This window comes from Haliotis asinina, chromosome 11, assembly GCF_037392515.1.
Source record: "Haliotis asinina isolate JCU_RB_2024 chromosome 11, JCU_Hal_asi_v2, whole genome shotgun sequence".
Classification (NCBI taxonomy): domain Eukaryota; kingdom Metazoa; phylum Mollusca; class Gastropoda; order Lepetellida; family Haliotidae; genus Haliotis; species Haliotis asinina.
Window position 1 is genome coordinate 55,677,284 of NC_090290.1, and position 12,752 is coordinate 55,690,035.

At 40.3% G+C, this 12,752-nt stretch overlaps 1 protein-coding gene across 2 annotated transcripts in view; it reads left to right on the top strand.

Annotated features, from left to right (window-relative positions):
* LOC137256180 (sterol regulatory element-binding protein cleavage-activating protein-like) overlaps positions 1 to 12,752 on the top strand; it is a 37,539-nt gene that overhangs the window by 17,170 nt on the left and 7,617 nt on the right. Inside the window, exons 12-23 of one of the 2 annotated variants that reach the window (XM_067793889.1) lie at positions 122 to 436; positions 1,177 to 1,508; positions 2,313 to 2,739; positions 5,542 to 5,657; positions 5,952 to 6,376; positions 6,960 to 7,087; positions 7,398 to 7,483; positions 7,686 to 7,795; positions 8,492 to 8,664; positions 8,781 to 8,861; positions 11,630 to 11,842; positions 12,440 to 12,502. In XM_067793889.1, the coding sequence (XP_067649990.1) occupies positions 122 to 436; positions 1,177 to 1,508; positions 2,313 to 2,739; positions 5,542 to 5,657; positions 5,952 to 6,376; positions 6,960 to 7,087; positions 7,398 to 7,483; positions 7,686 to 7,795; positions 8,492 to 8,664; positions 8,781 to 8,861; positions 11,630 to 11,842; positions 12,440 to 12,502 (2,469 nt within the window). The remainder of the gene's footprint in view (positions 1 to 121; positions 437 to 1,176; positions 1,509 to 2,312; positions 2,740 to 5,541; positions 5,658 to 5,951; positions 6,377 to 6,959; positions 7,088 to 7,397; positions 7,484 to 7,685; positions 7,796 to 8,491; positions 8,665 to 8,780; positions 8,862 to 11,629; positions 11,843 to 12,439; positions 12,503 to 12,752) is intronic. The other variant, XM_067793890.1, reaches the window with a different exon arrangement.

A 12,752-nucleotide genomic window follows, 5' to 3' on the forward strand; every position in this document is an offset into this window, starting at 1 on the left:
TTGCTCATAGTATCAATCACTGGTTCATCTGGCCTGGTTAGATCCTGGCTGCCATGATATGACTTGAACGCTACTGACGTCTGTTAAGCACATCCACTTCACCATGCTGCGGTTGTTGTAGCTGGCTGACCTCCACAAGCAGAGCGTCCTCCAGAGGACATCAGAGGACGACACCAACATCAACATTGAGCCCCTACTACGGTGTCCAGTCATGTCCAGAATAACCCCTCCTGGATCCCCACCTACCTCAAAGATGCATCGGTCCAAGTCTGCCCCGGGGTTGGATGTCAAGGATGCTGCAGAACGCCACTCACCACCCCCGTCACCTCACATGCCTGAACTCGAGATGTTCTTCCCTGAAACTTTTGATAATCCTCGCCGATGGAAATTCATTTCGTTCTGGGCGAGAACACGCATGTTTCAGAGGCTGATTATGGTTGGTATTGGTATTTGATAATTAGAACATTAATCGTCAAACAGTTGCTGGTCATACATAATGCTGTGATGACATTTATGGATGGTGGTAGAGTGGTTCACTCGTTATGCCAAAGTCAGGGGTTTGATTCCCCACATGATTACAATGTGTGAAACCCATTTCTGGTGTCCCTTGCCATGATATTGCAGCAATATTGCTAAAAGCAGTTTAAAACTAAAACACTAACTGTTTAAGGTTGGAGGCTGTGCTATTCACTGTCACAAATTACCAGTACTGTCATATTATACAAGCTTAATTATTGAATGTTTGTGGTTTGTGATTTGTGACCAGATTGGATCTTGTACCCTGACAGCATTAGTGCTTCATCACAACAATCACTGGCTATGTGCTAGCCCTTTAGCTTGAATGTGGAGTGTGGGCTTAAGTGAGAGTGCTCATGATGATCTGGGCTAGAATTGGTCATCAGCCATCCATGCTTGTTGTAAGAGGCAACTAATGTTTGGTCAGGCTCACTGACTTGGTTGGCACGTCATTGTGTCCCAGTTATGTAGATCAGTGCTCATGATGTCAATCACTGGATTGTTGGTCCTGACTGGATTATTTACAGACCGCCGCCATATGGTTTGAATATTGCAGAGGGCGACATTAAACAGTTAAACCAACTTAAGCAAGAAACAAAGAGCTAATTACATCATGATTACATTGAGAATATTATGCTAATGTATGATATTTGCTTCCAGCTGTGTACAGTGATCTGGATCGGCCTGATTGTGTACAAGACAGGCCTGGTTGACCAGCTGACCAGCCCAGAGGGGGTGATCCTCGCCACCAGGAGCCCATCTGGCGCCCACCATCTGCTGAAACAGGAGCTGTATGCAGACAAGGCCCAGATGAAGGGGGTGGATGGGGTGTACCAGGGTAGAGGGGATGAGGAGGGGTACACAGGGAGGGTGGGGGATGAGGAGGAGACGCAGGGGATGTCGGAACACAAGAACCAGGAGTCCTACCTCACTTTGTCCCCACAACACTGGCCTACACTGTTCAGATACTACAACATCAGCTTGGCTGGAAGGTAGGCGCACGTGTGTGGATAGAGGGATGTGTGCGTGTGTGGATAGAGGGATCTACTGACAGATGGTAATGATGGATACTGCAAATGATGGGAGGAATGATTGGTTGGGTTGGTTTATAAGCTTGGCTGGAAGGTAGGCACACGCGTGTGGATAGAGGGATGTGCGCGTGTGTGGATAGAGGGATCTACTGACAGATGGTAATGATGGATACTACAGATGATGGGAGGAATGATTGGTTGGATTGGTTTGTTGTTTAATGCTGCAATCAGCAGTATTCCAGCAAAAGGAAACAGGCTGTGAATAATAAAACCTGGATCAGGCAATCATGGGATCAACAACACAACTGGGATACGATGACGTGTTAACATAGTCAGCTTTTCTGACCACCCGATCCCCTTAGTCGCCTCTTACGACAAGCATGGATGACTGCAGAAGCAACTAAGAGGATCGGGTAGACAGGCTCACTTTCTTGGTTGACACATGTTATCATATCCCAAATGCTTAGATTGATGCTCATGCAGTTGATCACTGGATTATGAGGTCCAGACACAATTATTTAGAGACCATCATCATATAGCTGGAATATCGCTGAGTGTGGCCTTAAACAACCAACCAACCAACTTACTCACATGTATCTACACGAAGGTTTAGGTCTGACACCTCTAGTTTTAGAAAGCTTGAAATTTGTCAAAACAACACCTCATAAACAGAATTCCAGAATAATTATGAAATCTTTAATTAACCTTTAACTGAATGTAAGATGACATGTAAGTATGTACCCAGTTTCTATGTTTGCTTTTCAGATATATAACTGTGCTACCACCAATCCGTCTCTCTGCAATCATCGACCCACAGACAGCAGTAGACTTACGACACGCGGCAGAGTTTGACTACTACGCTCATCCAGGTCCTGATGGTGAGGGCCACACTCATCCAATCAAAGACACCAATGCTTCCGATATTGCCAATCGAATTCCATATTACATGTATGACCCGGAACACCTGAAGACCTTCTACCCAAAGTCTAAGAAGGAGTTCATCATCACCCTATGCCTGGGCTTCCTCAGTGTCATCGTCATCTCGTATTTCATGATCATGCTATATAAGTGCATGTGCTCCAGGAACTACTCTAAGTGGCGCCGGTCTTGGACCAAGGTGAAAAGGAGGAAGAAAGGCTACTATAAACAGATAAAGGATTCAGTGCCACTTGTTCTGAAGGGGCACAGGCAGGTATGTGTCACAGTATTTGGTATCTTTTGTGGGCCTTACAATTGAAAATAATCTCCGTCATTTTAAGATGGACCACTGGTACTCAAGTTAGTTGGTGAGTGAGTGAATGAACGTTGTTTTACACCGCTTTTAGCAATAGTATTCCAGCAGTGGGCTTCACACATTGTACTCTTAAGTTGATTGAACCTGCGTCTTACTAGGCTAGCCCACTGCCCCTCTTAAGTGAACATTGGCAAGTAGATATTAACAAAAATAGCTGTGAGTTACATGTAATCTACACCTAAAACAACAGATTTCCATTATGCGTTTTTATTAAGTTCTGTTTGTTACTCAGGTAGAATCTCCTGTCACATTTCAGAATAGAATATTATGGGGTTCATGCTTGTACACTTCACTGATTTCAGCTGCAGTTCTGAATGAAAATGCAGGATATAGCCATAAAAGATTTATAATGACAAGTTGGATTTCATATCTCATTAGTTTGAGGCCACCATGATATTACTGGATTATTTCTGACTGTGGAAGTCTAAATTACATACTTTATGTAGCTTAACTGTAAACCAGAAATATATAGTTAATATAGTAAATATTAGTTAATATTTTGCAAATTTTTGTTTCTCTTCCTCACGCAAAAATCCTCGGCTCATTAATATTATTAACTCTTTCAATAACAGTCAACCAGATGGATCTACTTATTATAAAAAGATTTCTCAAATGATATTTATGGTCGTCTATATCCCGATATGAGTAGCTTTCAGCTTTGTAATGGGATACAACAGGGGAAAATACCTCCATTTTTTTAAGTTTCATACGAATAACATATCTGTAATTGATTTTATTCTACAGTTGATTGAATTTCTTTAATTGTTATATCGAAACAATGATGTTACATTATGATGTAAGAAGCAGTGTTGTTTTAGTTAACTATCTTTTTCTTTGCAAGGCCTACTACTCTCGCAAAAATAATATGGCGCAGAACAGGCTATGGATACACTGACGCAATATTTTCTAGGCCCAGAATATTTCCAGTTTACAGTATGTACACATCAGAATAGCTGTTTTTCCTTCCCCTGCTACCATTCATGAATATTGATGTGCTCATCCAAGTACTCTGGGTTAGAATTGGTCTTCAGTGACCCATACTTCTCAATAGATGGGACTGTTGAGATCAGGTGCTAGCTGATTTGTCATAGTATTCCAATTGCGTAGATTGATGCTCATGCTATTTATTGATAGTGGTCTAGACTCTATCATTTACAGATGACGGCCATATAGTTGGAAAATTGTTGAGTCCAGCAGCAGAGTGCAGTTATGAATAAGAATCTGAAATTGTTAGGGCTCATGCTTTCTTTGCTGCAACATATATATCCTTTAATATCTCCCCGGCATGTAATGCAGGGGGATATAGTCGATGCCTCATCTGTCCATCCGTCTGTCCGTAATCATTTTGTTTCTGGAGCAGAAACCGTTCAATATTTTTAGACCAAACTTGATAGATATAATAATCTCAACCTATAGTTGTGCCTTTTGCTATTTACAGAGGTTTGACATTTTTATATTTATTTGTTTTTCCATGGAACATTTTGGTGTAAGTCTAATGCTGGGGTGGGCTTCGGAAAGGTATGATTTGTTTTTGGAGCAGAACTCAAAAACTGTTCCATATTTTTCTACAAAACTTGGAAGGTATATCAATCAGAACCTAAGGTGGTGCCTTTTGCTATGTACAGTTTTTTTGGATTTATTATTTTCTCAGTTTCCATGGAAACGTTTCAGACATAGTCCCAAAAGTGAGGTGTATTTCGTTTCCAGAGCAGAACTCAAAAACTGTTCTATATTTTTCTGTAAAACTTGGTAGATATATCAGTCAGAACCTGAAGTGGTGCCTTATGCTATTTACAGGTTTTGGGGATTTATCATTTTCTTGGTTTCCATGGAAACGTTTTTGACTTACTCTCAAAAGTGAGAGGTGTGTTTCGTTTCCGGAGCAGAACTCAAAAACTTCTTGATATCTGTCAGTGTTACTTGGTAGATATGTGTGGCAGACCCAAAGTGGTGCCTTTTGCTATTTACAGGTTTTTGTGATGTATTATTTTCTCGGTTCCATGAACATTTTGCTGACTTCGTTTCCGGAGCACAACACGAAAACCATTTCATATCTTTCAACAGATCTTGGCAGATATATGAGACAGATCTTGAAATTGTGACTTTGCTGGTTACAGATATATGGCATTTATAATTTCCATGAATTCCATGGAAACAATTCAAACTTAGTCTAAAAAAACAATGAGTAACTCTCAGATTATTTGTCTTTTCAAACGTGGGGGCCAGGGGAATATGTCATCTTCTTATGACTATTGTTCATGACTTGCATGGAAACGATTCAAACTTAATCTATGAAAACATCAAGTAACTGTCAGATGATTTGTCCTTTCAAATATGTCGGAGGCGGGGAGATATGTCATCTTCTGATGACTCTTGTTGTGTGTAACCATGGTAACAGGAGCAAGCATATACCCTACGAGTCACATAGCCTTTTTGTCTTCTTTATGAATAACTCCACAGTCTACAACCTGACACCATTTTAGTTGAGTGGAGTCAGAGCTACTAATAGTTGATCATGTTGATAGGAGGTTGTCCAGTGAGCAGTATTGAAGGCTATCAGGCTACAATGATGTGCAGTAAACCAAGTCACCAAGCCCGAGCCTCTCATCCTATATGTCAGCTTTACTGGAACATGTTAGCTTCTCAATCTGTTTTGCAGTTTCTGTGAATGCTACTAAGGTCTTTTACATTGTCCATCAGAAAATCGAGTGTGTTGTGGTGGATGGCCCACTGGTGGTCAGTTGTTGCTGGGGAGGGCAGCTGAGGGTGTGGGACTCCAACACCGGAGAGTGTCTTTCGGCAGTCAGACGGAGAAGGTAACACCGTTAATAGTCTCATAGTGTCTAAATGCAGGATAGCTCTTTAAATCCGAAATAATGGAACATTTGTATAGCACCTATATCCAGATCATCTGCTTAGTGTCACTTTGTCAAAAGTACATTTACTTGCAGCTAAACAGTTATTGGTATTGGGGACCAGCACCCCAATGAAGAACTGACAGTGCTTTTAGTATTGACATAGTGGTATGTTCACTCAGTCTTCACTCTGCCGACATCTTTCTGTACATTTATGACTGAATATTAATTGTGTGTGGCCATCTTTCTTTTCAGTTTCACCCCACCACAGAGCAGGAAGCCATGTGTCGGCCGCAACATCGAGGACAGCGATGCCGACCTTTACGCTGAGTATCATGGCGACAGCTCATTCTCAGATTTTGACGATTCCTGCGAGAGTCCGTTCACACGTAAATTATGTGAACGGCCGCGTAAATGTTCCAGTTCCATCAGTGATGTGAAGCCTGACCTCTCCAGCACCATCAACACCCAGTTCTCATCCATAGAGACCAGTCCTGGAGCTCCATCAGCAGGCCCATTCAACTTCCAGGGAATATTTGAGGGTTTGTATGAAGAACATCGCCAGCTTGAGGCCGAAGGAGGAACTAAAGAGATGAAGGGGAGACGAGTGCAGAGTGCACAGGAGACACAGCATCTGCAGCTTCCTGATGACTCCGCCCGGAACAGGAGCTGGAGTGCAGGTAAGGATATGATGTAGTACAGCCTGTGGGCTGATCATATGGTATGCTCTGGTCAGCAGACCTGTCAAGATGGTTAATGTTTTGAGAGAGATCAGTTTAAAGGCACATTGAACCAGATTTTGCGAACATGATCACTCACGCGCATGCTCCCTCCCTCCCTCCATCCCTGTCTGTCTGTCTGTCTGTCTGTCTGTGCTTGCCCAGACTATCCCATCAGGCATACACATATGCTTTCTCATAAAGGCATTATTTTTCCTTACCCTGACTAATGCTTATTATGCTTATCTCGTCCCCCTAAGCAAAGATATTGGAACACTGTAGTCGACTGTGCATTTCGCTTGTAGAGATGATATGGATGGTCATGTGACCATATTTCAGGAAAGGGAGGCTTCCAGTGGGTGAGTGTATTGTACATCCACTTCAATTAGAAGGGAACTTCAAGGGATTTCAGGTGTTCACTATCTTCACATACAGGGAGGAGATAAGCATAATAAGCATGAGTCAGGATAAGTATAAAATATCAATTTTAATAAAGAAAATTACATTTTTTTAACGAAAATTGTTGATGCGACACTTTCTGTAGGCGACAACCCCGGCGCCACAGACCAGCAGGAAGACTACCCGCTCTTGTATGATGCGTCCACAGCTGTGTGGTGCCTCGCCTGTCAAGATGGATACATTGTGGCAGGCTGCGGCAACGGAAAAATTGAGGTATCTCAAGCATGTGATTTTAGTGATTATTGCTGAACACACATAAATAGATTTCTCACTAATTTGACGAGTTATGTTTCATTAACTCACTCATTTTACCTTTGTGATTTGACTTTACTGGGAGAGAGGCAGTGAAAGTCAACAATATAAATGAGAAAACATGTTTAAGAATTATGACAATCAAGGTGCATTCAAGGTTCAAGAAGTGTTTTGGGAGGCACATTTAAGAAATTTTATGTCCTGAAATTGAGTGTCACATGATTGACATGTGATTCAGATGTGTTGGTAACTATGGTAACTGCTGTTTCAGATCTGGGAGGCTGAGCGTGTGGTACTGAAGGGCCAGTATGATGGAGGGAAGAGTGCTGTCATGGCCCTATGTATCTCCGGAAAAAGGTTACTATTGGTTTCTATTTCTCAAATGTTAATCTGAGTACCTCCCTGGGAATGCAGCCAAGATTAGCGCCCCAACAACTAGCAACTATGTTGTTGTCTATTTTTCCATGATGTTTGTGCTGAAAGTAGAAAGTTTATAGCAGACAAAACAGCTATTGTGAAAATCTGTTTGGATTGATGGAACTTTTCCCTCTATTCACAGAATTGTTGCAGCACGTATCGACGGCACCCTCGACTTCCTAGAAATTGAAACTTTTCTGAACCCTGTAACATCAGCAGCTCTACCTGCATCTCCAACCAAACAGACAAGAGGTGATGTCCAGTTTCTTGTTAATTAATCTAACAATATCTTAAATACCTCAAGGATATCTAGATTCTTTTCATGTTTGGTACCTAGGTTCACCACAATTTAAGAAAGGTCCCAGTCAGCTTTGGTGACGTTGGGGACGTTAACGTTTTACTCTTGTCAACTCGATATCTCAAGAACCGTTCCCTTGACTTTCTTCATATTTGACACTGAGCTTGATTTAGGGAAGGCACAGGGTCCAGTCGATTTTGGTGACCTTCACATCATTTTCAAGGTCATGGCAACACTTTGAAGATTTCAGCATGTTAAATTGCATGTTAGGATTGTCTGCGAGATCTCTCAAGAACAGTTCACTAGATTTTCTTCATAGACTTTCCAGATGAAACTTGAATGTTTTTCAGTAAGCAATTTGTTTATTACTATTTTACATATTTCGTACACTATGACATTTATGTCAATGTCAAAGTGAGTGAACAACCACAGAGCAAGATATCAGGAGAGGTTGACTTGTCATGTTTTTGTTGACATATAACTTCATCTTCACTTTCATTACTTTTTCAGTTTGATTTGATAATTTCTACTGGGGGATTATGTCACCTTAATGAAAAAGATTGTTAATGATGTCTCGGAGAAACTGTCTAAATGGACAACATGATCGTTACAGAATAGTTGCTGAACAGTTGCTGGTTGTTCTGTTTCAGGTCATACCAGGGCCCTCAGCAGTGGCAGTGGTTTTACAGGGGAGATAAAATTATGGGACAACATACTCCATTGTACCTGTGTACAGAGTTACCGAGCTCACCAGCAGCCTATCAATGTCCTCAAGTCGGAGGGATGTCGTGTAGTCACTGCAAGCCAGGACCACACACTGAAGGTAGGAATCTGGCACTCCAACAATCAATCTATGGATTGTGTATTTAATTCCCCATGATGCCAAGTCTATTTTGTAGATCATTGTTAAAAATTATTACTCATTCACTCTGGTTGCAGGTGTTCCGCCAAGAGGACTGCCTGTGTCTCTATACCCTCCACGGCCATGTTGGCAGCGTCACTGCTCTGTGTCTAGACTCGGTAACACCATGCAGTTCTCGAAATAATGAAATGAGTTCCCAGTTGAATGTGACATTAACCTATAACCTTCTGTTACTTTGTGCACAGTTACAGAAAGGAAGGATTGATCACTTGATCACTTTGTACCAGAAATTTCAGCCACCTTGTTTTGTTTGTTTATTGTTGATTACCACACTCAGCAATATTCCAGCTTTCTGATGGAAACTTGTAAATAATTGAGTCTAGACCAGACAATCTGGTGATTGAAATCATGAGCATCAATTTGTGCAATTGGGGTATATGTGTCGACCAAGTCAGTCGGTCTGACCTGTAAGTCACCTCTGACCACAAGCATCAGTTGCTGAATACCCTTCTAACCCGCATCTTTACGGGGGATTGGAAACACTGGCTTGCCTCGTCAAGACTCGTCAGCCGTGATATTGTTGGACTATTGCTACAAGCAGCATAAAACTAAACTCACTCACTCCGTAGAGGACACTGTCGGATAAAGTTGTACTATTGCACACTACAGTATATTTGCAGAACATCATGATAAAGTTGTACTATTGCACACTACAGTATATTTGCAGAACATCATGGTAAAGTTGTACTATTGCACACTACAGTATATTTGCAGAACATCATGATAAAGTTGTACTATTGCACACTACAGTATATTTGCAGAACATCATGATAAAGTTGTACTATTGCACACTACAGTATATTTGCAGAACATCATGATAAAGTTGTACTATTGCACACTACAGTATATTTGCAGAACATCATGATACATTTGTACTATTGCACACTACAGTATATTTGCAGAACATCATGATAAAGTTGTACTATTGCACACTACAGTATATTTGCAGAACATCATGATAAAGTTGTACTATTGCACACTACAGTATATTTGCAGAACATCATGATAAAGTTGTACTATTGCACACTACAGTATATTTGCAGAACATCATGATAAAGTTGTACTATTGCACACTACAGTATATTTGCAGAACATCATGATAAAGTTGTACTATTGCACACTACAGTATATTTGCAGAACATCATGATACATTTGTACTATTGCACACTACAGTATATTTGCAGAACATCATGGTAAAGTTGTACTATTGCACACTACAGTATATTTGCAGAACATCATGATAAAGTTGTACTATTGCACACTACAGTATATTTGCAGAACATCATGATAAAGTTGTACTATTGCACACTACAGTATATTTGCAGAACATCATGATAAAGTTGTACTATTGCACACTACAGTATATTTGCAGAACATCATGATAAATTTGTACTATTGCACACTACAGTATATTTGTAGAACATCATGGTAAAGTTGTACTATTGCACACTACAGTATATTTGCAGAACATCATGATAAATTTGTACTGTTGCACACTACAGTATATTTGCAGAACATCATGGTAAAGTTGTACTGTTGCACACTACAGTGTATTTGCAGAACATCATGATAAAGTTGTTCTGTTGCACACTACAGTATATTTGCAGAACATCATGATAAAGTTGTACTATTGCACACTACAGTATATTTGCAGAACATCATGATAAAGTTGTACTGTTGCACACTACAGTATATTTGCAGAACATCATGATAAAGTTGTACTGTTGCACACTACAGTATATTTGCAGAACATCATGATAAATTTGTACTATTGCACACTACAGTATATTTGCAGAACATCATGATAAAGTTGTACTATTGCACACTACAGTATATTTGCAGAACATCATGATAAAGTTGTACTATTGCACACTACAGTATATTTGCAGAACATCATGATAAAGTTGTACTATTGCACACTACAGTATATTTGCAGAACATCATGGTAAATTTGTACTATTGCACACTACAGTATATTTGCAGAACATCATGGTAAATTTGTACTATTGCACACTACAGTATATTTGCAGAACATCAAGATAAAGTTGTACTGTTGCACACTACAGTATATTTGCAGAACATCATGGTAAATTTGTACTGTTGCACACTATAGTATATTTGCAGAACATCATGATAAAGTTGTACTGTTGCACACTACAGTATAATTGCAGAACATCAAGATAAAGTTGTACTATTGCACACTACAGTATATTTGCAGAACATCATGATAAAGTTGTACTGTTGCACACTACAGTATATTTGCAGAACATCATGGTAAATTTGTACTGTTGCAGACTATAGTATATTTGCAGAACATCATGGTAAATTTGTACTGTTGCACACTATAGTATATTTGCAGAACATCATGATAAAGTTGTACTGTTGCACACTACAGTATAATTGCAGAACATCAAGATAAAGTTGTACTGTTGCACACTACAGTATATTTGCAGAACATCATGATAAAGTTGTACTATTGCACACTACAGTATATTTGCAGAACATCATGGTAAATTTGTACTGTTGCACACTATAGTATATTTGCAGAACATCATGATAAAGTTGTACTGTTGCACACTACAGTATATTTGCAGAACATCAAGATAAAGTTGTACTATTGCACACTATAGTATATTTGCAGAACATCAAGATAAAGTACGATTGCACACTACAGTGTATTTGCAGAACATCATGATAAAGTAGTATGATTGCACACTATAGTATATTTGCAGAACATCATGATGAAGTTGTTCGATTGCACACTACAGTATATTTGCAGAACATCAAGATAAAGTCATACTATTGCTGAATGCAGAATGAAACAATATTCTTTCAATCCCCTCACACATGTGTCCTGTTACCACAGGGCCCTCCCAATGCTGCGGTCAGCGGTTCTGTTGACGGGGACATCCGAGTATGGGAGCTCCTTACAGGGATGTGCATTCACAAGTTCAGAGGTCATGATGGGACAGTGACGGCAGTAGACTGCTCCGTCTGTCACATCGTCAGTCTAGGCCTGGATGATCGACTGTCAGTGTGGGACCGCACTAGAGGCCACCAGCTTCACTGCCTGGACATGGTGAGACACTTGTTACGTCATCCATAATAAAAAAAGTAACTGTCCAGTGGTCCAATTAAACAAATGTTTTGTATAATCCTTAAGGTCACATGCAACAAAAAAATCTAACATAATTAAAACACACTCATTCATGATGTATAAAATGCATTGCTGATCAAGAAAAAACAAGTAAACAAAATTATACGCGTATAATCGCAGGCATACTGTTTCAAGCTCCACGAACCTACATGTTCGGTATTCATTGCGCATGCACTTTGTGCGCAGCGAAGCATAGCTGTTGAAATCACTTTTTCCCTCTGATTTCGCGGGCTGTTTTTCATAAGTTGAATTGGCCTTTTTGATGATTTGTTTCAGTAAGTGCCTACTGAAAGCTATCAGAATCTGATAAGTTGTGTTTTATGTTGCATGTGACTTTTAAGGGTGACACCATTGCACACACCTTTGGATCAGGTAGCTAACTCTGTGTCATAAATCTTGTGTGTCTGGGTGGGGAATAAGCATTGTATCAGAAAGTGCATGTAAAATCTGCAAATCATCGTTGTTGTCGTCTATATCATCATCAACAGGCGTCATTCTACATGTGTGTTGTTTGTACAGGAGCGGGCCTACAGCAGCTGCTTGACGTCTCTCACAGCCAACTTGCTGGTCACTGGGGGACAGGTCAGTTAGATCTCTACAATACACATACTTCCTATACACATATACAGTAAAACCCTGTGTGTCATCATACTGAATGACCTATTAAAACAATCAGATCTTCATTTGAGCAAGGGTGAAATGGTGTAGCCTAGCCGTTGAACGTTGAACGAATTTTCCAGGGGAAGTGGAGTAGCCTTGTGGTTACAGCGTTTGCTCATCACATGGAAGCCTCAGGGTCATTTCCCCACATGGGTACAATGTGTGCAGCCCA